General features: G+C 39.0%; 6 protein-coding genes across 9 annotated transcripts in view; 3 read left to right on the top strand and 3 right to left on the bottom strand.

Annotated features, from left to right (window-relative positions):
• Positions 1-1,662, bottom strand: part of LOC111449914 (3-ketoacyl-CoA synthase 7-like) — a 4,099-nt gene extending 2,437 nt beyond the window's left edge. Inside the window, exon 1 of the mRNA XM_023090001.1 lies at positions 4-1,662. Within this exon, the coding sequence (XP_022945769.1) occupies positions 4-1,302 (1,299 nt within the window). The 5' untranslated portion in view covers positions 1,303-1,662. The remainder of the gene's footprint in view (positions 1-3) is intronic.
• A 1,089-nt stretch (positions 1,663-2,751) lies between these two features.
• Positions 2,752-5,760, bottom strand: LOC111450044. 2 transcript variants are annotated; one of them, XM_023090188.1, is made up of 4 exons: positions 5,632-5,760; positions 4,534-5,452; positions 3,800-3,948; positions 2,752-3,186 (listed from the first exon to the last, which is right to left on the bottom strand). In XM_023090188.1, the coding sequence occupies exons 2-4, from the start codon at positions 5,446-5,448 to the stop codon at positions 2,937-2,939; spliced, it is 1,314 nt and encodes a 437-aa protein (XP_022945956.1). In that variant the 5' UTR covers positions 5,449-5,452; positions 5,632-5,760; the 3' UTR covers positions 2,752-2,936. The 2 variants fall into 2 exon arrangements, with proteins under 2 accessions (XP_022945956.1, XP_022945955.1); XM_023090187.1 differs by having other exon boundaries at positions 2,754-3,186; positions 4,534-5,731.
• Positions 5,581-24,742, bottom strand: LOC111450042. 2 transcript variants are annotated; one of them, XM_023090186.1, is made up of 3 exons: positions 24,213-24,742; positions 23,181-23,934; positions 5,581-5,766 (listed from the first exon to the last, which is right to left on the bottom strand). In XM_023090186.1, the coding sequence occupies exons 1-3, from the start codon at positions 24,648-24,650 to the stop codon at positions 5,618-5,620; spliced, it is 1,341 nt and encodes a 446-aa protein (XP_022945954.1). In that variant the 5' UTR covers positions 24,651-24,742; the 3' UTR covers positions 5,581-5,617. The 2 variants fall into 2 exon arrangements, with proteins under 2 accessions (XP_022945954.1, XP_022945953.1); XM_023090185.1 differs by lacking the exon at positions 5,581-5,766 and having other exon boundaries at positions 22,857-23,934.
• On the top strand, positions 9,677-16,793 carry LOC111450040 (K(+) efflux antiporter 5). 2 transcript variants are annotated; one of them, XM_023090182.1, is made up of 20 exons: positions 9,677-10,200; positions 11,525-11,568; positions 12,049-12,116; positions 12,257-12,341; positions 12,491-12,552; positions 12,653-12,728; positions 12,860-12,934; positions 13,547-13,618; positions 13,719-13,802; positions 13,907-13,975; positions 14,087-14,164; positions 14,281-14,369; positions 14,480-14,576; positions 14,661-14,714; positions 15,189-15,284; positions 15,414-15,602; positions 15,682-15,759; positions 16,108-16,248; positions 16,375-16,438; positions 16,546-16,793. In XM_023090182.1, the coding sequence occupies exons 1-19, from the start codon at positions 9,963-9,965 to the stop codon at positions 16,414-16,416; spliced, it is 1,737 nt and encodes a 578-aa protein (XP_022945950.1). In that variant the 5' UTR covers positions 9,677-9,962; the 3' UTR covers positions 16,417-16,438; positions 16,546-16,793. The 2 variants fall into 2 exon arrangements, with proteins under 2 accessions (XP_022945950.1, XP_022945951.1); XM_023090183.1 differs by having other exon boundaries at positions 16,375-16,442.
• LOC111450041 (probable aminotransferase ACS12) lies at positions 17,076-20,330 on the top strand. The gene is made up of 4 exons (XM_023090184.1): positions 17,076-17,685; positions 17,790-17,924; positions 18,576-18,736; positions 18,850-20,330. The coding sequence occupies exons 1-4, from the start codon at positions 17,305-17,307 to the stop codon at positions 19,703-19,705; spliced, it is 1,533 nt and encodes a 510-aa protein (XP_022945952.1). The 5' UTR covers positions 17,076-17,304; the 3' UTR covers positions 19,706-20,330.
• On the top strand, positions 20,918-21,682 carry LOC111450045 (zinc finger A20 and AN1 domain-containing stress-associated protein 6-like). The gene has a single exon (XM_023090189.1). The coding sequence runs from the start codon at positions 21,144-21,146 to the stop codon at positions 21,621-21,623; it is 480 nt and encodes a 159-aa protein (XP_022945957.1). The 5' UTR covers positions 20,918-21,143; the 3' UTR covers positions 21,624-21,682.
• Positions 24,743-25,090: the final 348 nt, after the last annotated feature.

Below are 25,090 nucleotides of genomic sequence, written 5' to 3'. Positions count from 1 at the left end.
TTCTTTTGCTTCGAAGTACGCAAGTTCATACCACAATGCAGAGGAAGACTGGTTCCCAAATCTATGCAGAGTCATCAATGGCGCTTCCAAGTCTTTATCGTTGAGCTTCAGCACTTTCCCGATCGCCCTTATCACTGTACCCCCTGATACCGGCAAGCAAAAATGATTGATCACTGTCTTGAAATTGGGTATGTAAATTTCTTGGGATTTGTCCAAGAATCGCTTCCGTAGCCTCGAAACCACGTGTTTTAGTTTCTCTGATAATGGCAGGATTGATGAACCAAGAAGGGTTATGTTTATCCGGAGAGTTTCTGGGAAAACCTGTAGCGTGTCTCGCGTCACAGAGACCCCGAGTTTTCCGTCATTATCCTCTTCCCGCATGGCTGAAAGATAACTCTTATCGTCGAAGGATGTCAGGGTTCGAAGTGATTTGAATAGTTTGTATTTTGAATAATCTTTCGCCTCTTTTCTGTTGGTGAGCAGAATAGCTGCACCGCCCATGCGGAAGTAGCAGTTCAGAATTAATCTGGAGGGTTCCTTTCCCGCATACCAACCGTTTGATAGAATTTCAGTGCTTAGCACTACGGCATTTGAGTTCTCGTGGACCTGAAGTAGATTTTCAGCTAAATGAATGGCCACAGCACTTGCACTGCACCCCATTCCAGAGAGATTGAAGCTCTTAATATCGCTTCTCATGCAGTATCTGTTGATGATTATGGAGGAGAGGGAAGGAGAAGGACAAAAGCCACTGCAGTTAACGATGAGAATATCAATGTCATGAGGAGAGAGATGGGTTTTGGTTAAAAGATCGTCCATGACAGGAAATAGCACCATATGGACTTCATTAATGGATTCCTGTTGATGGGTTTTGGGTGGAATGAAATGCAGGGCTGGAGGGAGACATGTTTCTTCACTCTGTCCAGAAGATTTGAGAGTTTTGGCCATGAAACTGAGACTCTCGCTGTCAAAAACATCCATCGAAGTAGCATTTTCAAGGAAGGTGGCAAAGGGAACTCTGAGGAAGCTTGGTGGTCTAAGACACGAGAAGTCAACCAAATAGACAGAACGAGGAGCATTCAAGAAGAATCGCCTGAGAATCACATAGACAACAAAACAAGAGAAAAGGAAGAAGATATGGAACATGGGATTCCATCCTTTTAAGAAAATATGAGCTTCAATGGAAATGAGAAGGGTGAGAATGAAAAACTGTTTTAGTTGGAAGAATGTCAAGCGTAGGCGAGTCATTAATTGAGCGGATTGGAGGGCAATGCCGCCATGGCTGACCTTGGGAGACGATTCCATCGGTTTTGGAGGTAAAGAACACTCTTACAGTGTTTTTATATATATATAGTAAATGAATTACAGTGTTGTATTAAATGGAGTTGGTAAAAGGAAGAGAGATCGTTGAGCCATAAAGGAGAAAGATCACTTTTATTTTATATTTATCTTCATACATACTTAATGCTCTCTCTTTTATCCATCTCCCCACCTTATCCATAGTTAATGCCTTTTTGACACTCTTCTCTATAAATCTGTCCATTTGAATTCCATACTCTCTGTCCGACCTATTGCTATCCGCCTGCTCCTTAGTTCAGCCTCCCCGACCTTCAAATCTCCCTCTCTGCAATTATCAACTTTCTCCGTTGACTCCACAAAATTTCTCTTTCTCATAATTCACAAATAATTTCTCTGTACAAAGATTCGTAGAAATGTAAACTGGTTGGCAATCAATGTAATCAAGTACACCAACTTTCAACGTTGACTACCAAAAAAGAAAAAAAAAGAAAGAAAAGGAAAACAGTATGAACCGATAAGTTTGAGTTTGTAATGAAAATTAATGCTATGATCGGTCCACCGATGTGACCAATCCCACTAGAAATAGTTGTTGGAGGTGCTGTTGGTAGTAAAGACTTGTCGACTGTCGTTGGCACTGGAGATAATTTGTGATATCCTACGTTGGTCAAGGAGTAGAACGAAACACCCTTTATTCTGTGAAAACCTTTTGTGTCGACGATTTGTGATTTCCTACATTGGTCAGAAAGTAGAACGAAACACCCTTTATTGTGTGAAAACCTTGTGTCGACGATTTGTGATAGTCCGTCGTGTGGGCCTCCCGCTGGAGCCAGGGAGTAGAACGAAACACCATTTTTGTGTGAAAACCTTTACCTAACATAGTGTTTTAAAAACCTTTTAGAGGAAGTTTAAAAAGGAAAGCCTAAAGAAACATTTTCCTACATTGGTTTAAGAGGAAGTTTAAAAAGGAAAGCCTAAAGAAACCTTTTCCAACGTTGGGTTAAGAGGAAGTTTAAAAAGGAAAGGAAACCTTTTCCAAAAAAAGGAAAGGAAACCTTTTCCAACATTGGGTTAAGAGAAGTTTAAAAAGGAAAGCCTAAAGAAACCTTTTCCTACATTGGTTAGGGAGTAGAACGAAACACTTTTTATAAAGGTGTGGAAACCTTTCCATAGCAGACACGTTTTAAAAACTTTGAGACGAAACTTAAAAGGGAAGGCCTAAAGAAACCTTTTCCTAGCTGGCGTTTTAAAAACCTTGAGAAGAAATCTAAAAAGGAAAGTCCAAAGAGGACAATATCTGCTAACGGTGGACTTGGACCGTTACATGATTGTCAATGGTTGTCGCTAGTCGATGAAGGTTGTCACTCGTCCGCAGACCTTCCTCATCGAGTGGCCAGAATCGTTATGTTTCAACCTAGAAGGCGTTTGAAGGGGTTTCCAAGGGAGGAGTCCAAAGCAAATTAATACCCAAAATTCACTAAAACATTTTGATCATGGTTGAAATCAATGAATTACAATTTGATATCATGCTTTAACAGAACAATACTGCCATTGCTAAAAAACAGTACAATGGAGGAGAGAAGCCATTCTCTTTCCAATCCATATGAACTTATTTCAAAGTTTCTAGCGCAGTTTTGGGAGTCTTATAGGAAGCCTTCAACCCCATGTCCGGCTCTTGCTTCTCTGTAAACAGTGAGAGCTTCCTCCATAACCTTGGCTTGAGCTAGCAACTGTGCCCTCTTCTTTCCAGATGGATGAGTAGAGAGATAATCTCTTAGTGCAGACTCACCAGTGACCTTACCCAACGTCTCGTATACGGCGGGTGCAACCCTCGGGTCATATCCAGCGGAGGCGATCAAAAGCAAACCAATGTAATCTGCTTCCATTTCCATCCTGAAGGCATCAAAATGTTCAAAAATATCAGATTGTGAACCTAACCCATGAGTAGATGGATGGGAGTACTTCAGGGAATTGAACTGTTTAGATAATAATGAAGAACAGGCAACACTTCTCTCTCTATAATGCTTCTGTCTAAAGGCAAAAATAGCACAAGCTCTGATCTAATCCAAAATCCTCAGGAATCACTGAGATATCACCCTTCAAGTATTATCAGATGTTTGAACTAAAATAGTTTGTAGAATGCTTAATAGATACAAAACCAAGACCAAAATGAGGAATGTACTAGGCCTTTTTAATTCTCTCGGAATGATCGATGCCTGGTAATTTGATGTCTCGAGATTATAAGTAAATGAAAAACGAGCTCTTCAGAGGGAAGGTAATGCTAGAGGATTGTTGGAACAGCCATTCCCATCAAGTCTTTGTTCAATCAAGTCAATATTTACATTCATTGAACAAATAAGAGATAGCGTGACAACGACAAATGACATGTTTATACGCGTACATACACGTCTGTTGAAACAATCGAAACAAGAAAATCTAACCATTGACTATACTAAATCAATACAACCAAGAAAGCTATAAAGGAAAAAAAAAACTCTGAACTTACTTTCTAGAGAAAGGAAGCCTCAAGAAAAGAGTTGACATAGTGTTGACAATATCAGGCATGATGAACTGATAAAGGATAAGTTGCAAAACGGCAAACCCCAGGTTCTTCGTAATACCCTCAGCAGAATGTCGAGCCACAGCATGCCCAACCTAATTAACGAAAACAAGACCTTAAAACAAGACCCATCCAGGATTCTTAAAGATAATCCCATGATCATAGAGGCAGTGAGCTAAATGAAAACTTGCATATGGATATTGATGTCAAAAGAAGATGTTGCCTACTTGCCATTGACTCGATACGGTGGAAGAATAAAAGAAAACAATTGAAGTTCAAACTCACAACATTTATATAGTATCACAATACTCTGTTGAGGATTGTTGGGAGAGGAGTCCCACATTGGGTAATTAACGGGTTGATCATGAGTTTATAAGTAAGGAATACATCTCCATTGGTACGAGTCCTTTTGGGAAAACCAAAAGCAAAGTCATGAGAGTTTATGCTCAAAGTGGACAATATCATTTCATTGTGGAGGTTCGTGATTCCTAACATACTCCTCTAAAATTCTCAAGTTTAATAATATTGAGTCTTATGTATGTTCTAACCATTCATAGATCGATCGTTTGCAATAAACAACTTAATCTTGATCTTATAGATATCGAAAAAAAGAAAGAAAAAACCTCTTGCTTTCTTTCGATACTGTCTTTGAGTTTCGATATGGTATAATGTATACGTACCTCATGACCAATAATAGTTGCAATTTCTGCATCCTTTCTAAAGTGCTCGAGCAAGCCAGTGAAAACAACAATCTTCCCACCAGGCAAGCAAAATGCATTAACAACCGGTTCATTCACCACCAAAACCTCCCAGTTCAATCCATCCAAATGTGAAGTATTTGCTTGGGAACCCTTTTCCTGGCCCTTCTTCCTAGAGCTCTCAACCCATTTGTCATCAAGAACCTCGTCTTCGCGGTACCATTTATCTTCCATCTTCTCAGCCCCAGAACCCCTAAGCGCCATCAATGTCTCATGGCCACTACCTTCAGGGGCTCCCATCACAGCCTCTGATGCATAGCCTAAATCACTCCACACATTCTCTTGCTTCAACCCTCTTTGTAATGCCTCAATTATATCCTTAGCTATCAATCTTACCCTCACACTTTCAGGGTGTACAGCAGGCAATATTTTACCCTTAAAGGCTGCCTTCATTTGCTCAAATTGCGACTCTCCAAGCCTCCTCTCCATAGCTCTCGATAACAGCACAAAATGCCTCCGTTTGGTATAAGGTATGGTTTCTAAATTCCCATAATACACTGTCACACAAACTCCAGAACCCGCAATCACAACTATCAATAAGTTCCTCGGATCTTCAAACCATCGCCGAGGTCCTCTGGGCTTAAAATGCTCGACGCGATAGCGATCGACATAGTAAAATCTCTTCGAACCACCTAAAAAAGGATTGCATAGCTTCCGATTCTCTCCAACTTGTCTTCCAAATCTTTGTATGATTGGAGAAGCAGATTGAGCCGTAAACGAATTCCTACTATGGGAAATTCTTGATCCACAATCACGAATTGAATCTTTGGGGAAAATCTTCGAAGACAAGCTCCGAAAGGCATCAATCGCAAACTTCGATTTTCTATAGCAACTCATATCTCTAGATTAATAAACAAAAAACACATGCGAAATCCCAACATATCAGATTGAATCAGAAAACAATCCTCTCATGAGTATCTGTACTCATCATCTGTCACTCCATGGAAAGTAGGATCAAAAGCGGAGAAAAGAAGTAGAAGAAACGAGAAAAAATAGGGTTCAACAATCATGAATAATGACCTTGAATTGCCAGTTGACGATTAAATCCGGGAAGTGAAATGGATCGATCTTGGTTTATTTGCCTCCCAAATGAACACAGTAACAAACATTTCTTCCTTTCTTTCTCCTTCATTTCTTCGTTCCCTCTTTTTATCACTCTATTAGACGAAGAACGATGAAAATTATTATTTTTTAATGTCATTCAAATCATTTTGTTCTTAAAATTATTCACAACATCAATTTTCGATCTTATCTTAATTTAAAAAAAAAAACACTTTAAAGTGTTTTTAGAACAAATTCCAAAATTAAATTTCTAGAGACATACTTGAAATTAACCTAAAATTTTAGATTATTTTGTATAATTTAACTAAATATATACTAGGTAAATTAAAAATATCATCTTTAAATTTTTAAAAGTTTTAATATTATTTTTTATTTTTTTTTTAAAATATCACTCTTATTATTTTTTTTTACCGAAAACATTGTTTGATTCTTTAGTTTGGACGGAAGATGTCACGACCCAAAATACATAACTCCAAGCCGTGACCATCATGAATTATGGTGCAAAAACGAGAAAACCACAGAAAAACATTTACGACAATAGAATTTCATTTATTTGTAAGAAAAACGTTTCTTTACTAAAAGGACATATGTGCCTAGGTAAAAACAAGGAAAGGAGCAGGAGAGACAAGGTGTACTATTTAGTAAACTAGACTGACGCCCCGGGACGCGCTTCCTCTGCGACAACCCACATCGATCAACGCGCTCTCTCTAGACTCGACGCCTCACGTACCTGAAAAAAAAAAAGGTATAACAGGAATGAGTATAAAATTTATACTCAGTAAGCCACCTACTTATAGGCTCTTACCGTATCCTAATCTTAGCAACCACCCTCCACGGACCCTACAATAGCTCTAGGACCTCTAGTTTTCGTCTTAGGACCTTAGGACTTTCCCTTCGCGACAACTTGGTTCTTTGTCCTTTCATTTAAAGATTCTTAAAAACTCCCTTAAGCTAACCTGTGTAGTGACTGGTGCCCTACGAGTAGCTACCTCGGCATGGCTCTGAGACTATCTGGTAACTTACCTAGGAAGTGAGCTGCAACCCCCTAGACCCATGACAGTCCCCCTGGTCGGGGAGAGCTACCCCCCTTAACCCATCCAGCTAAATGGTCTATACGACGTGGGCACACGTTTCCCATGCTAAAACGGCTAAGAATAGTCGGATTCTGATCAGGAACCCCCCTTTTCCCCCACGAAGCTATGACACCAATCACTCACCTGTAGTCTAAGGGTACCCTAGTGGGCTTCTTACGCCGTGGTGGTCTGTTGCTCTACTAGGGAAAAGATTAGATCTAATACCTTAGTACCTAGTTACTCTAACTAAGAATCTCTAGACTTATTCATAATTGCGAGTCATGAAAATTTAACTGAGTATGTTATAACTATTATCCAAAATCCTCAAAGGCATTTCATGCAAAGTGATCATACAAGCTCAACGGGGTGTTAACATCCATCAACTCCCGGAGCGCAAAGTTCGCAATTTCCCATCCTCTGTTCAGCATGAAAACATACCTATGCAAATTCAGCGAAAACTAAAATCATATCAGCAGTCTCCAGGTAACTCTCATAACAAATCACAAGATACATCTAACGTTCAATAAACTATTTCCTATGATCATTAACGGAAAACTAGAACCTAAGATATTCAGACTAGCATGCATGCATTCCAAGCGGTTCCTACAAGTAAAACTTCCTAAAAATCCGTGTGGTGACTTACATGGATGGCGCGTGTCCTTAAGCAGCGTTTCCACCCACTTAACGTATCGAAAGACGGTGATTTTCCTCCAATTTGGTCCTATTTCAATCAGAATGGGTTTAGGATTTGAATCTGGAGGAAAATTGGGAAAACAGAAATTGATCGGGCCAAAAATAAGCTTACACGCGCCAGCCACGCGCCGGGGAGCAACCACTCGCGGGTTCCACGTGCGAGTGTCACGCGCCTAGAATTTCTTGCAGTCGCGGGTCGCGGGTTCGGTTCGAACGCAGTGGCTCGGGTGGACCGCGGGTTGTCGGTTCGGTTTGGCTCGCCGTGCGGGTATCGGGTAGGCTGACGGGCGCGGGTATCGGGTGGCGTTGTCAGGGACGCGTGCCGCAAGGAGGCTGGAGCCGCGTTTTCCCAAGCGGCGCTCGACGCGTGTCCGGGGGTGATTGGCGCTCGCGGTCCTCTGGTTGGTTGACACGTGGCACGCCGGCGGCTTCTCTCTCCTCCTACCAGAAAATCAAGGTTTTCCGATTAGTTTTTCCAAGGTACTTTCCATTTTCTATCTTTCGATTCTTAATCCAAACAGAGGTGGTTTCTTCAACAAAGTTATAGATCATTTATCAACCTACGTGCCAATATTATTTTCTTGATTTTTGCTTAGTCATACGATGAGTTTTGAGCGTCGAAAAGAGGTTCGGTAACAACCTTACCGTTCTTGGATAGTCTCTCAGATCTCGTCGTTTCGTCCGTTTTTCCTCACCAAGATCAGTGGCGGATCTTCCCTAGATGAAGGTAGTAGACTTAATGATTCTACTCCTACACAAAGATCTAAGATCTGGAAGGTATAGTTCGAAATCTTACCTTGCGGGTTTCCTTTCTGATCTTGAGGAAAGAGGAGGAAATCTCCACACGAGTTCTTACTTCACTCCAAGAAGGGCTCCAGAGTACAGGTCTTGGTAGGGAATGGATTCCGTCGGCGACTCTCCGATGAAAACTCCGGCAAATCAGTTTTCTCTCTCAAACTTCCTCTCAGATAGTGAAGTAATTTCGCAATTGGTGGATGCTCTGGTAGGTAGGAGCAATTTCACTTTCGGTGTTCGGCACTCCCTTCGAACCTTGAAAGTGAACTCCAGCCCGAATAGGGGAGGTGAGAACATCTTTGGGCGTCGTCTTTTGGTCTGCCTAACCAGCACATCTTTCTCTAGAGAAGCAACCCGCTCGCTCTGTAAGGTTCGGGAGGGGGGGGGGGGGAANGGGGGGGGGGGGTAATCAGTGTCACAATCGCACTTTTAATGGCAGCGGACTTGCGATTGTGCGACACTCATTTTCCAACGACAAGTGAGCTAAGTCAATTCGTTCTTGCGTCGCCTACGGCCAAGCGACGTATGCTCGAGCCTCTGGCCTCGATTTTAAAAGAAGGTTTTAGAAAACGAGGGCAGAAAGAGATTTTCGAATGAGAGATTTTTGAAAGAGACGTTATATAAACAAGCAAAAGAGAAATAACAACGACTCATAGTATATAACCTTGAGTAGGGAGAAGTTGACAACTAGTCATATCCCCTATAGTACATTTTGAGGCATTTCATGTCTGACAGGCCTGATATGATATTTCTAAAACGTCATGCTTCCTAGAAATACAAAAGTAAAACCCTAGAATATGAAAAGACATGAAGGGTTAGGTTTGTCATGGGCAACATGCCTTGACGAGTATGACCGTGACAATCGGCATACTCGTATCAATGGGGGAATGGTCAGCACTAGGTATTTCTCGATTTTTGTTCATCTACAGCTTGTGATTAGGATTTCTTAGTTGACTTTTATTGATAAATAACATTTTCCCTGTATAAAGTAATCTATATTACCTTTTTTTATTTTTATTTTTATAAAATTATATTTTATGTAATTTTTTAAAATAATATCTCACATGGTCATCCTCGTTATTTAACGTTTTAAATTTATTAAAAAAGTAAAAAAAAAAAAAAAAAACTAGTATTTTGTATCAACCATAAAAGTTTGACTTTTAAGGATTTAATTTCACTTTTAAACTCTAAAATTTTAATTTTGTTTTTAATATATTCATAAAATTTAAATAAAAAGAAAAAAAAAATGAATTTATGATGTCACAAAACGAGATAAATTCACAATTTACAAAAAAAATTTGAGAAATTTAACATTTTTTTAAAAATATATCTTTTTAATTTTAAAAAGAGTGAAGCAATATGTGTGCCGATGGTGCAGCGCACGTGCGAAGTAAAGCGTGTAACGTGAGATGGGAGTTTTCTGGTGTGATGCCCCACACCTAACGATGCGATGCAACAACTTCGTCAAACGGAAGCCACCATCTTCATCGATCCCGCCACTCAAACTGCAATCAACAATCGCCAGCGAACAAAAAGATCCCATTACAGAATAATCAAAGAAATTATTCCAAAATCGATCGAATTCATTTCCAAGTTTCCAGTACTTTACTTCATTCTTCTGAAGATTACTTGAAATTAACCGTATTCCCTCTCTCCTCAATGGAGTCGAAGCATTTTCAAATTTGAGAAGGGAGCTTTCTTTCTGTTTCATACGCTTTCTTTTTTGTTATGCTTCATCGGTTCTTTATGGCGAGAAGAGGAGGAGCAATTGGATCATGGCTTTGCATCGTTCTGGTTTTAATTTCTGCGCAAATTCATGTCTCAGCCAGATCGGATAAGGAAATTAGGGAAAGATTTTATGGAAACTTGATCAACTCAACGGCACCGATTTCCGGTGACGGTAGCATTGCCCAAATGTTCGATAAGGTGCTCGAGAAGGAGTTCCCTGACAATGATCTGCCTGAAGGTTTGGGACTTAAGCTCTCTTCCCCCCTCACCCCTTCCCTTCTGTTTCTTTGCATGGAAGACTAGGAACAGGGCAGTTGAAGATTTCAATGCTTTGTTTGAACTTAGAAACATCAAGAACGTTCTTCTACTGGTCCAAGTTAATATAGTTGATGATTTGTTTGATTCTGATTATGAGTCTTTTTCTTTTTTTCCTTTCTGCTTGCTACTTCAGGTCTCTTTATCTTCATTCCTTTAGAAAGAAAAACGTTTACCGTTTTATTTGGGTACTTTTTTTGGTTGCAAAAATCGAATAACAGAAAAGGAAATTGATAGCCCTTTTTTCATTGAGAAAGAATATCATACAAAGTTTGATAATTTTTTAGCCTTTGTTTGTTTGTTGAGAGGGAGTTTGTGTATTTTGGAAGAGAAAGGCAGTGTGAAGCAGATAGGAAGAGTATAGTAGCCAGAGAATGGAATACGTTACAGTGAGAAAATCTACAGTGTTGGATCATTTTGACGTCAACTTTGTGTGTTTGGTGGTCTACAGAGTTGTATACTGTGAGAGGAAGCCATTTTTATTGTCAAGATCGTGTATAGAGCTACAGTAGTTAGGAAAGGTTTGCAATTGAAAAGAGTGCGATGAGAAATACAGTGGTCATGTTGTGAAAGGGAAGATAGTGTTTAGTGTGTGGTATCAGGAAAGAATGTGGTATAAGAAAGTGATAAAGAGACAAATATGTTCCAATTCTAAGATAAGCAGATGAGCATGTATCGAGTAGCAAGAGGAAATACGAAGAGATTCAAGAAATTATTGTGAGAGAATAAATATGTGTTTAGAGTTCGGATATGGTCCGCGAGGGAGAGAGTGGTTCTTTAAGTTCTAATTCTATGATTTTTGAAAGGGTAACAAATGGTTTCTGACCTTTCAAAACCTTACTCTTAAGTTACCCAAGAAGATAATACAAATAGATATTCTTTACCTTATGCACTTGAAGTGGCCTTAGAAAGAAACTAATGCTTGTAGCAATTTCAGAATTTTCAAATTCGTACGGAACCAGACAAGATATTGGTGTTTTCTTATTTTCTTTAGTGTCTTGTCTTTTATTCTATTGACTATGCATGAAAATTTTAAAATGAAATCTGTGAAACGTAGATTTGGCCTTTTGCTTTGTAATTTACTTTCTTTGTGGAACCAGACTGTTAATTTCTCTATTTTTTCAATTCTTTCATAGGCCGTTCATTCATTTATTTAGGGATCAAATTATGTAACGTTTTCTGTGTTGCATTTTCTTCAACTTTTAGCTGCTCAATTAATATTTGATTGTACCTCTGACTTTTACTAGGTTCGGGCGGAAGCAGCTTTAATAACAGTGTCGCTGATCAGGAGGTTGGTTTTATATCTATGAAATAAATAAAGCTTGAAATATGTTTAGACCTCTTCATGTTAGTTTTCGGCCTTTTTTTCTTATTTTGCTTGGAATTCTGTTCATGTCTCCAATGTGGGTTGTGTGGGAAATGCATTTGAGACAACGACAGTATTCATTTTTCTTTGGACTTTCAAGATGTAGAGATCCTGAAAGATATCTTCTCTAGTCTACAATCTACTATTTGTTTGTGGCATGTTGTATTTAGCAATTGTTATCATATGCTCTAGAACTGTTGTCAAACTTGGCTCTCCATGATTAAATTTCAGTCAAGTCCCCTTCCTGTCTTATAAGATTTCGATAAGTTTATTTGCTAGAGAAGTTTGTCTTTGAGATCTTTGCTAACAACTCCCAATATAACTGTAACTCATCTCTGAGATATATTATTGAAAAATTATTTGACTTCTCAAATGTCAGATACTCTTAACTTCTTATATCTACAGGCAGAACTGGAGACAGTAGCCAAAATCACTCATGAGAAGGGCAAGAAAAATGATAGTCAAAAGGCAAAGTATGGAACCAAAACAGTTGCTTTTGTTCTTATTTCTGAATTGTTCTATTATATACAGTCTGCTAAATTCTTTTGGAGTTATCCTTACATGCACTTTATTCCTACAAATTTCTCACTTGCTAGCTTCTGTTTTTGGACAGTGGGACTAGAGCATTCCAATTTCAGGATGTTTTCTCTCTAGAAAATGAAGAATCTGATGATGTTACGACGTTGATTGATAAAAAAGTAAGTTCTAAATAGGTCTTAGTATCTGTTGCTGAATGAAACTCATGCACACTTCGGGGGGAAAGATAACTACACTAATTCCTACGACTGACAATGTATGATTTCCTTGTCTTTTTTAGTGTTAATTTGTCTATCTTGCATGATTGCAGGACAATGTATTTGTGATGTCAAACAAGAAATCAAAGTATCCAGTACTTCAAGTAGATTTGAGGTTGGATTTTATCTTTCCCATTCTGAATTTGCTGCACTAGAAAAAATTATGCTGAAGTCGTTGAGATATGTTTCATGCTCCACGTATTCCCCTCTTGCAGACTGATTTCAGACTTGGTTGTGGTTATTGTTTCTGCCGCAATTGGAGGAATTATCTTTTCTTGTTTAGGCCAACCGGTTGGTGTTGCATTCTTTTTTTTTTCTTTTAATACCTATTTCACTTCTCTTACTGCTCAAAATAATTTATTGCATTGTCCACTACCTAATGTATGCAAAGTAGTATCACAAATTTGTTGTACTATATGTAGGTTATTGTGGGCTATCTTCTTGCGGGGTCAATTATTGGACCAGGAGGTCTAAAATTCATCAGTGAAATGGTGCAGGTTTGTTCATACATGTAGCAATGGATATGCTTTAACTAATTCTTGCTGATTTTAATCTATATAGCACAATGTCCTCCTGCTGCGATGCTTAAATGCTTAAATTATGTCATTTGGCGATGGATCGAATATTAATTGAATGATATAGTTTAAATGGGTACTTTAAACTTTATAAATCAACTTAAAAATTAAGATATTATTGGTATTCTGTAAAATTCATTGTGGTGTAACACTTCCAATTATTTATGGGCCATAAAAATTGATGCTTTTGCGCTGCATTAAAAGATTATTTCTGATCTCACCACTTCCATCTCATTTTTTCTATAAGAAAATTTTAAAGCTTTTTCTGCTGCAACGGAAATTTTTTTTTGCCACCACTCTTGAATCACCGCCCTTCCCCTATATTTCCCTCATTCCTGTGCAAAATTTTTATGATTCCTCCTTTTTGCACATTGTAATGAATCTCTGTAGTTTTGAAATATAAATAAAATCTATCCTCTTCAAACATGTATATAACGAGTAATTGCATTCTTGTACATTTGAATGCATCCAATAAAAGCCCCTTGTAGATGTTTGAAATTCTATCAATGCTTAAAAGCATAGGTTTTGTCTCAGGTTGAGACAGTGGCACAATTTGGTGTTGTATTTCTTCTTTTTGCTTTAGGACTGGAGTTTTCTTTGACAAAGGTAATATTCATTACTTGAAAGTTTTATTTCTTTACTCAATAAATGTGTTCAATTTTCTCCGTCTTAGAAAGCTAGATTTATACATAATGTTCTCATGCAGTTAAAAGTTGTGGGGGCTGTTGCTGTTTTTGGAGGTTTTCTACAGATCATCATATTTATGTTCTTATGTGGCATAATTGCCATGGTAATATCTAAATCTCTATTTTTTTTTTTTTTTTTGTTGGTAGAGTGAGGCTGAACACCTGCCTAGATGTCAGCGGTCATTACATTTTTTTGCCATTTATGCAGTTAAGTGGAGCTAAATTGTCCGAGGGTGTATTTGTCGGTTCATTTCTATCAATGTCATCGACAGCAGTGGTAAGTTTTATAACAGTTTCTAACTGCATGAACCATCTGTTATGCCTTAGCTCACCCGAAATCACTGAACAGCATGTGCGTGGAATTATAATTTTCTTAATGTTTTATTAGGTGGTGAAGTTCTTGGTAGAACGGAATAGCAGTAATACTCTTCATGGTCAGGTTACTATTGGAACGCTTATCTTACAGGTTTTATTCTGCCCCCGTCATTCTTTTGGATTATTTATACTTAAAAATAGCATTTACATTGGATAGAGGTCTTGAGTTTCTGCTGTATCTTTATATATCTATCCTGATTTATTCAGGACTGTGCCGTTGGTTTGTTATTTGCCTTGCTCCCAGTTTTGGGTGGTCACAATGGTCTTATTTTAGGAATGATATCTATGGGAAAGTTGTAAGTAATCTGTGTGCCTTCGACCTTTTAAATATTATTTCTTGCTTTGTTTGTTGACCCTGAGCTTTCTTATAGATGTTTTGTGTGCTTATAATGTGCACTGTTTGCAGGCTACTGGTGTTGTCAGTATATCTCACAGTCGCGTCCATTTTGTCGTGGTCATTTGTTCCCCGCTTTCTTAAGTTGATGATGCAGCTGTCGTCTCAAGTGAGCCATTAAGCTGGGTCCTTTCCTTAGCTTTGTTTTTGGACTGATTAGCAAGCTTATCGTTTTTTTTTCCCTGTGATTCAGACAAATGAGTTGTATCAGCTTGCTGCTGTGGCATTTTGCTTGCTGTCTGCCTGGGTAAAGCCATATGTCTATTTCCGTGCCCTGGGCACTAATTGATTCACCTATTTTAAAGAGTTGATTTTTTCTTATTGTGGAGTTATTTATTAGTTTTTTTACTTTGTTTTTCTGTCCTTTTGGATTGATCAATGATGCCTTTGAGCCAATAAGCATCACTCTAAAATTAATTTGATTGCTCATAGTTGATCATTAGTCGATGGTCCCAACATTGTTAAATTTGACTATTCGTAGTGTTTCATTATAAAAAAGGATCATAGATGATGTCTGAGTTTAAACACTGAAGCTTAAAAGTTAAGCTGATCATTTATGAGCATGATGAAAATTTTGAATTTTTGTAATGGATTAAGAAGTTGCTGCATATGTGATTGTGAATGTTGGATTAGAGGCCTCAAAGACATAAACTGCAGTATATTGCTTTGTATTTTCCTATTGAAATCGATTTAATACTTGTGTATTTTTAACCTTTTTCAGTGCAGTGATAAGTTGGGACTCAGTCTTGAGTTGGGTTCCTTTGTAGCTGGAGTTATGATATCTACCACCGACTTTGGTCAACATACTTTAGATCAGGTACTCCAATTACAATGCATACTCCCAGTTCTTTGGGTAGTGCTTGCCTTGTGGCATATTCCTTCGTTAGATTGAGCTATTAAATTGGCATGAATGTTTAAATAGTTTTGACTATCTCTTGCTTTTTAGGTGGAACCAATTCGCAATTTATTTGCAGCTTTGTTCCTTTCGAGTATTGGAATGCTCATTCATGTACATTTTCTGTGGAGCCATTTGGATATTTTGCTAGCATCTGTCATGCTGGTTGTGTTTGTGAAGACAGCAGTTGTTACCGTTGTTGCAAAGGCATTTGGATACAGTATAAGGACTTCTTTTCAGGTAGGCCTATTAGAAACTGATTTTCCTGAAGAATTTAATTTCATGATTTTCTAATCTTGTTATTTACCTTCACTTTTAGGTTGGAGTCATGCTTGCTCAAATTGGAGAGTTTGCTTTTGTTCTCCTAAGCCGTGCCTCAAATCTTCATCTCATTGGGGTTTCTTCTCTCTCTCCCTCTCTCTCTCTCTATATATATATATGTTTGTATATGTATGTATGAATGCATGCATCCATATAGCTTTCTCATATCTTGTGCGCACACAGGCAAAATATGATGATAGTATGCCTTCACATAGCACGTTTTTAGTTTTGAGTGTGAAGTCTCAAGCAACACTGATGTAGTAATGGGTCTCTGGCATTTAAATAGTGTTCTTGCAACAGTGGTTCCCTCCCCCAATAGAACATCTTCATTTCTCTCCGTTATGCATCTCGAACAATCGATTATCAGTTTTATTTGATTCGTTACTGAAGTTTACGATTATCTTACTTTATAAAATTAACGCAGGGGAAAGTTTATCTGCTACTTCTTGGAACAACAGCACTTAGTCTAGTGACCACCCCTCTTGTGTTCAAATTGGTACCTGCTGTGCTGAATTTAGGGGTTCTCATGCATTGGTTCCCCTCTGAAAACATCATTCAAAGCGAGGTCTCTCTCTGTCTCTGTCTCTGTCTGTCTCTGTCTCTGTCTCTGTTATTCAAAGTGTGTTTTGGTTGGGAAGAGATTGGTTCATTATTATTTACTTCCATTTCCCCTTCCTTTTGCTATGTGCAGGAGAAAACATCCATGATTGAAGCACATAACAGAATGTTGTGATGACTCCTCCAAATTAAACACAGTCAGTCTACTTACTACGACTACCCATCATCTTCCCTCCTCCTCCCTGTGTGTGTGTGTGAATATCAGAGCTGATTTCTGAGCCTTAATGGATGAATGGTTTTGCAGATTCATTCTTTCATAGGATGCCCCCTTTAGTTGTGTTTCTCCATTGGGTTCTCGTAATTGTAGAAATGTTTTGGGAGTGAATGATAAACAAACAAAGGAAAATAGAGTTCGTTCTGTGGCACAGCTGTAAATATCAAGGAAATCTTAATTTAATTATAGGAATTCTCATATGTGTTGTTGAGGGGTTACTTTGGACATATTATTGAATCAAATCAATTACCGAAAATAGACATGGCAGTCTTTTAATTTAAATGTTTAAATTAAACATTAATTAATTGCGTTAAATGTTTCTTTTTAGTCAACTCATAATTAATTGCGTTAAAACGTCAATATGTTATCCATAAAAAATGATAAAAATAAAGTGGACAAAAATGTATATATTATGTTAATTCATATAATTAAATAATTCATACAATAAACTTCCAAGGGTATTTCGGTCATTTAGAGGTACTACTCATCTCCGTGATCCAGATTCCTAGGTTCCCTTCCACTCTCGCCTTACAATTTTGGTTAATAAATAAATAAATGAAAAAGAAAAGAAAAAATAGATTTGGGTCACTCACGGCATTTCAGCGGCAGCCAACCTTAAGCTCATCTGCCAAACCCAAACCAATCAAATTGAAAACGCCATCACTTCCTCACTTCTCCTCCGCTGCCGGGCGTCCACCTGCGTCTCCGGTGAGCCACCTACGACCTGGAGCTCGGGCTCAGATTCGAATTCTGATACCGAAAATCTGAAAGCGCGGCGGAGTCACCGTCATGAGGCTTGTGGTGCCTCTGCAAGGCGTTGTCCAAGGCCGTGGAGGTCTCTTGTTGGGCTCTCTCATTCCCTGTGCTCTCTTCTACTTCCTCCAACTTTATCTCAAGCGAAATCGTTCTCCCAACTCTGACTCCTCCTCGAATTCTCCGTCCCATTCTCACTCTTCCTCTAACCTCGTCGACCTCAACCGTTCGTCCTCTCGCTCTAATCTACTCACGCGCGGATCCGTTGGTCGAGTTCGCCTTTCTTCTCGAGCCAGTTCCATTGCGAAGCCCAATAACTGCCCCTACTATATTGGATTGGATCGCGTTCGGGAGGATCCTTACGATAGGTTGGATAATCCGAATGGGATTATTCAGCTTGGGTTGTCCGAGAATAGGGTACTGTTTCTATTTTGATTCGAACTCTTTTGTTCTTCAAATTGAGATTTAATTTCTTTTTCCTTTTTTTAAATACTCTGTTATTTTGTTTTCTATGCTTGAAGTTGTGCTTTGATTTGCTTGAGAAATGGATATCGGAGAATTATACTGGTTCCGTTGGTGGAGGCAATAACGTCGAGTTGAATATTATGGGGATGGCCACTTACCAGCCTTTCGATGGATTGTGGGAGCTGAAAATGGTATTTATTTATTTTGATTGTCTATTTCAGCTATTCTTTTGGTGGAAACGCATATTGGCTCTAAGCTCTCGATTCCCTAGTGTTGGAATGTTTAGTCCCGGAGTGAAAATGAATGTGGCTTAACTTGCCCAAGTGTCTTGAAATTGATATTACAATGTCTGCGTTCGTGTCTAATCTCCTCTCTCTCCACAAGCTCTGAAGTTTACGATCCAAAACTCATCTGTGAAATGCAATATATGTTGTTATCCATGTCCTGCTTTCTTTTCCTGATAGCTGCATTACTGTTTAAAGGGCTTTGAAGGGCTCAATGTAATGAAAGTTAAAAGTTAAAACTGATGCTGAAGCTGAACTCATATTCTTGGGTATGTATTGAGATATTAAAAGCTTGGAATCTTAAAGGTTAAGCCATATTGCTCTTTATTTCTTAATCAATCGTATTGCTCTTACCTAGGATTTATTGGTGACATGACAGTTCTTTGTCCTTTTGCCTTATTCAAGAAGTGGATTGCTGTTTGAACTTCCTTAAACTTGTGATATTCCCTTTTTCATGTTGAATATTACTTTTGTTGTATTACTTTCTTAATCAGTACTATAAAGTTATTAAGCATTCAGTTCCAGGTTCTTGTCTTGAAATCAATTCAATTACTGTAGGCTATGGCAGGTTTCATGTCTCAGGTAATGGGTGGTGGAGTGGCTTTTGATCCATCACAATTATTGTTAACATCTGGTGCCACTGCCGCGGTCGAGGTACTCTGTTTCTGCTTAGCAGACCCTGGAAATGCATTTCTTATTCCAACTCCTTATTATCCTGGGTTAGTAGCTCCTAAACTACATTTGATTTTTTTGAAAAAAAAAAAAAACGTCGTCACAAAAAGCAGTTTAGATACCCAGGTATGCGATAATTAATTACGAAAGTTGTATGCAGTTTTGATAGAGATGTGAAGTGGAGAACTGGAGTTGATTTAATACCAGTTCACTGTCGTAGTGCTGACAACTTTAACTTGAACATCACTGTACTAGAGCAAGCATACAATCAAGCTAGGAAACGAGGAATAAAAGTTCGGGGAGTTCTCTTATCTAACCCTGCAAATCCAGTTGGCAACATGTTGCCCCGAGAAATGCTATACAGTATTTTAGATTTTGCCCAAGAGAAGAATATCCATGTTGTATCCGATGAGATATTTGCAGGGTCAGTTTATGGAAACGACGAGTTTGTGAGCATGGCTGAAATGATTGATTCAGAAGATATTGACAAGAATAGAGTTCATATAGTGTATGGACTGTCGAAAGACCTCTCTCTTCCTGGCTTTAGAGTTGGTGTCATCTATTCACAAAATGAAAATGTTTTGGCTGCTGCTAGAAAAATGACAAGATTTTGCCCGATTTCCGCTCCAACCCAGCAGCTTGTTACCTTGATGCTTTCGGACAGAACCTTCGTTAATGAATACCTGGAGACGAGCAAAAAGAGAATTCGCGAGATGCATGTTCTTTTCGTTGCTGGTTTGAAACAGTTGGGAATTAAGTGTGCAAAGAGCAGTGCTGGTTTTTACTGCTGGGCTGATATGAGTGGACTGATGAATTCTTATAGTGAGAAAGGGGAGCTAGAATTATGGGAGAAGCTGCTGAATGTAGCTAAAATTAACGCGACTCCTGGATCTGCTTGTCATTGCATAGAACCTGGATGGTTTAGATGTTGTTTCACTACACTTTCACGAGAGGATTTATTGATCGTTATAGAACGGATTAGAAAAATGGCTGTTACGTGCAAATCTCCCAGTTGAGTTCTTGTTTGGCTTTAGCTGTTGAAATAGAAAATCGACCCTAGAATTTCAGATGACAAAAACCTTTCTTTTGGGAGCAGATGTTAATTTCTTTCAGGCTCAAGACTGACATCATTGTTCTGTGTTCATATTGGGCGTCTTTTATGATCATCATTCTCTCTTACCCTGGAAAGGTTTGATGAAATGATGTTGAGTTCCAAGAAGTTGGGAAGTTGAGACATGTCTGTCCTCCATCTTTAATTCTTGCAACAGGAAAATGTCAGTGATCTTACCAGCATTTTTTTCTTGCTTTTATGATCAGATCAATTAGCCCATTTCATAGCTTCCTATAAAGAAAACCAGAAGCTGGGTTGAAATTTTGAAGAACCAAAACTGCCTTCTTCCCGTTGGTTTAATCAAACATGGGATAGAACATCCTGGTTTGGCTCTCTGATCACAACCATTTGGCTTCAGAAATTGTTGGAGTTCATCTACTTTGTTGCAGTTTGTAATTGGCCGTGATGTATTCTTTTTTTAAAAGTAGGAATTTGGGTTAGGAGAATTCATATTAGTTTTGTAATTATTTCCAATTCTTAACTTTTTTTTTTCCCTTTTAATAAATATTTAATTGGCCATTTTATTTCCATTGTTGTCTCCTTCCCTTTAATTTTCTTTTTGGTTCTCCTGCCTTCAGAACTACAGGCTATTGCTTGCTGCATGCAGCCATTGAGCCAATTCAATTGTCCTTAATTTTCAAGTTAAAATACTCTCTAGGAGCAGGAGGGGAGCGGATAGAAAGGGACTAACGAGACTCAATGCATGCAAGAATCGATGGATAATTGATGCATGAATCGATAGACTATGGTTGCTCACAATACTTTGTGATACATTAATGAGGAGCTGACGCCAACAGTTTGATGTCCGAGCCTCAAGCTTATGTCTACCCAGACAACTAAATCATCACTCATGCGTCATATGCTAAAACGAGCTTGGGTAACAATCAACTATTCACACACAGCAATCGGGGGGTGCAAAATCATTGTGCGCAACATCGACAAACAAGCGTCAAACAACCAATTCCGGTTACCAAAATGTTTTAGTGGGCCGGCCCAATTAAGTGGCATTTTTTAAAAATAATCTAAAACTCTCAATTTTAAATAATTTAGCGTCAAAATATTTATTGATTTGAAAAATTATAGAAGTACTTTTAAAATATTTGAACTCTCTTAGATTAGGGAATAGTTATAAAAAAGATAAAAAATAAACATCAAATTTTCGATTCAGATAGTTAAGATCAAATCTATTGATTCCAATTCCTATGTTCTTTTAGTAATCTTTTCATGCCGATTTCTCTATATAATCGACTCCGCCCTTGCTCCAAATCAACACACAAACATCAAAATCACCACCAAAATCAAGAACAAGAAAGAACGAAGAAGAAGAAGAACAAGAAGATCAAATGGCTGGTTTCGGAGGTTCAGAGAATTCGAACGACTCACCACTCTGCGCCAATAACTGTGGCTTCTTTGGAAATCCGAAGACTCGCAACTTGTGTTCCATCTGCTACGCTGCTTTTCTTAAAGAAAATCTGATTTCAATCCCAACGAAACCCGATGAAGTTGCTCAACGGCGACAGGACTCCGACGATTCGCTCAAATCGGATTTGGAGAGCATTGAAGTTTCAGAATCGGAAACTGCGATGAATCCGAGTTGTCCAGAAACCGATTCGAAAGCGCCGGCGAGAAAAAACAGATGCGGACTCTGCAACAAGAAGGTCGGATTGTTAGGGTTTTCGTGCAGGTGCGGTGGTTTGTTTTGCCGTATGCATAGATTTGAGGATAAACATGGATGCCACTTCGATACGAAGACGGTGGAGCGAGAGAGATTGGGAAGACAGATGATTGAAATCAAGGGCGACAAGCTTGAATATAGAGTATAGAATCAATCAGAGTTTTAGTTTTTAGTTTTCGCTAAATTTAATTATTATTTGATCTTTTGCACATATTTTTTCATTAATTACTTTTCAAATTAATCTTTTTAGTTGAATTAATTTTTATTTTTATTTTTATTTTTTTTGTCATGGATGATTAAAGCTGCACTTGTTTCAAATATAGATAAATTGAACATCTATTTGAAAAATAAATAAATAAATAAAATGTTCAATCATAAATTTATTAATTTATTTTATTTCTATAAATGGCTACACAACTATCTTATAGGGAGAAAGTTGTAACCTTCACGTTGCGACAAGCAAAGCGACGACCTTAAAGCGGTGACCCTCAAGTGGCACTCTATGCGAAGGCTTAGATGAGTGTCATGATGCGACTGAGGAAGATGGTATATTATCTCTAAAGCGGCAACCTTCAAGTGGCGCTCATCCAACTACGTGAGGGTTGAGATGAGTGTCATGATGCGACCGACCATCCTTTGGCTTGGTTTATAAACTTTCAACGCCATCTTGTCTTTCTTTCTACCTTGTTCTTTGAATGTTTTCCCCGAATTGAGAAAGGACAGTGTATCACCTAACACACTACATAGAGTGGGCCCTCATGTTGCGACAACCAAAACAGCGACCCTCAAGTGGCGCTCATCCGGCCACGCGAAGGCCTGGGTGAGTGTCGTGATGTGACCGACAAGGACGATACATCATTTAACACACCACACAGGAGTAGGCATTGAAGAGAAAGCGAGTCATAAGCAAGATAAGGGTCATGAGTAGACACGAGTGTCAAAGATAGGCTTGTTGAAGGGTCAAGTAGGACCTCGAGCCTTAACCTCAAAAGTCAAGGTTCTGAATGAGAATTTGGGTATGTGGTTCTCAAGTCAAGTCAGTCCATATGAAATATGCTAAATGTGGTGTCAATCAAACACCGGATGAATGCTACATGATGTCGTATGACCCTTCGCCAAAATAACTTGTACTTGAATAGGATTGAAAATGTCTCAAAATATATCCTAGGCATAGTGTTTTTCACCACCTCTGGCACATACGTGTGTCATAGGGAAGGACGAGTGTCTCAGGCAACTTTCTTTAAAAATAGGTCTTTCAAGGACAATAAGTGTGTTGATATTGCGCTCGAGCCCATGTATCAGAGGTCGGATCATACACCCGCTATCCGGTACGGAGTCCATAAATAAATAACACGACATGAGTCCATAAACCAACAAAAACTATATCACTTTTTTCCTTCCATCTTTTGATTCTTACATACACTTTGTATGATAAAATATACAACAGAAGCGTTCAGATAATGAATGAGAATTTCCCAAGAAAAATGGTTTTTTTCCTCCCATTTTCATGTGACAATGAAGTTGTTACAGGCAAACAAGGCCTTAGCAGTCATTTCCCTTTCAAATCTCCAAATATAATTCAACCCCACAAGCAATTCTGTAATGGCAGCTTCTGTCTTATCCTTATTAGCAAAATAAAGCGTCTGCAAAAGCATCACATTCGTCTTTGGCGCCATGTAATTTTGCTGCTCAAAGCTCCTTTCACTTTGCCATTTTATCATGTTCTGTGCCATTGGCGACAGCCACTCCAATATCCTCCCCATCGCCTCCCTCCATTCCCCGGCCAACGACGGATCGCTCGCCGTGAAACCGACCCCTCTCAACCGCGCTCTCAACGCCGACCGAACGCTATTCGGTAGCATCGAGTAAAGATCATCTCTAGCATCCACGCCCACCAATTGAGGCGATTTGATCATCTTATCCATGACTATGATCAAGTTGGCATAATGCAGGGCCAACCCCGTGGCCCCTAAAGTGGACATGGGCGGCTTCAGGAGTTTGGAATTGGGTTCAAAAAATGCATTTTTACTCACCGGAAATTCCTTGCCGTTGTCGTTTAAGTTCTTGAGTGGGTGGACGGCGGCGGAGGCGGAGAGGCTACGTGGGAGAGACGAAGGAAATTGACCCAAACCAAAAACAAATTTGATTCTGGCTAGAGTTGTGAAAACTGATCTTGCTAGAATTGACATCACTGTATCGAATGTTCTGTTCCAAAGGGATTTTTCTTTTAAATACTTCACTTCTTGTCTCTGCCAAACGATCCTCTGTTGAAGATCGATGATCTTCTGCTCCAATGGCGAACTGTTCTCTTGCTGACATGACTGCAAATTTGCTACAGCTTTTCTCAAACCAGCTTCCATTACTGATAGCTCATCCATTTCTCTGTGGAGGGTCGCCGTGACTGTAACTAATCTCTCCACCCTCTTGTTCCTGCACTCCATTTCTTTCTCGTTCAATATCTGTAAATCAAAATGTAACCCGTTAGAAATCACGACTCTAAGCCACTTCGAGCCCCATAAAGCTTTCCCCTGCCCTCGAACAACCTCTCCAACAATCCTCTCCTCCAATAAGGTACAAAACCCTCGAACAATCTCCCTGACTCCTTAATCAATAGCCCTCAAATCAATTTCTTTGTTCGAGGATTCTAGTGACCTAACTAAATTAAGGGTATGATTCAATACCATGTTAACCATAAAAGATGAAAAATACCCAAATGTTGAGTGGTGATTTAACATACCCAGTTATGGAGATCGCGGCCGGAGTCGGCGAAGTCGTCGAAGGCGCGGTGGAAGGACCGGAGATCGGCGTCGTTACATTTAATACACAAACGGGAAACAGAGTTAGCAAGAAGTCGAAGATTTTCAGTCATTTCGGCGCAGGCGAGGCCGAGGAGGAAGGGCTCATCGTTGGAGACGATTTTATGGACACCCTCGAGCGAAAGAGACTCATTTCGAAGGCGAATAATGTGGGTGTCGGAGAGCGACTGCCATAGATGCAAAAGCTTGGACATGAGGGCGGCAATCTCAAACGCCAAAACGCCGACGTTTGGGGATTTCTTGGTGGAGGCGGTGGTGGTGGGTTGGGTGTTGAGGGTGGTTAACGATGAGGTTCGAACCACATCGAACTTGTTGGAGACGGCGTTCTTGACCTTACTGAGCCAGGTTTCGAGTGCCATGTTGCGCAGAGAGATGGGATTTTGGGAGAGCGGAAGGTTTGGAAGAGCGAGTTGTAAAGCTCGTGGGATGTTTTGAGAGCGCCCACTATGGGATCTTATTACCGCTGACACAGAGGAAAGGGAGCACCTTTTATTTATTTATTTGTTTTTTTTTTTAAATATTATTTTCTTCATCATTTTTATTGGATTCAAGTTATTAATTAATACAAATATAATGGACAAAACTTTATGGAATTATTAAATCAAATTTCTTTACTTCCTCTCCGGTATAGTTAGATCTTTATTATTTCTGTTGTGTTAATATTGATTGTATGACTGTTCACCAAAATCATGGCTAAAATGCATCATAATGTACTATAAGAGATGTGACTAGTCGTCAATTCTTTCTGAGTTATATGTTATCAAAGTTGTGGAACACTGCTTTCTTATAAATCGTTTTC

Source organism: Cucurbita moschata, unplaced genomic scaffold (assembly GCF_002738365.1).
Source record: "Cucurbita moschata cultivar Rifu unplaced genomic scaffold, Cmos_1.0 Cmo_Scf00011, whole genome shotgun sequence".
NCBI lineage: Eukaryota > Viridiplantae > Streptophyta > Magnoliopsida > Cucurbitales > Cucurbitaceae > Cucurbita > Cucurbita moschata.
The sequence above is the reverse complement of the archived record's forward strand: the minus strand, read 5'-3'. Positions and strand labels throughout refer to the sequence as shown.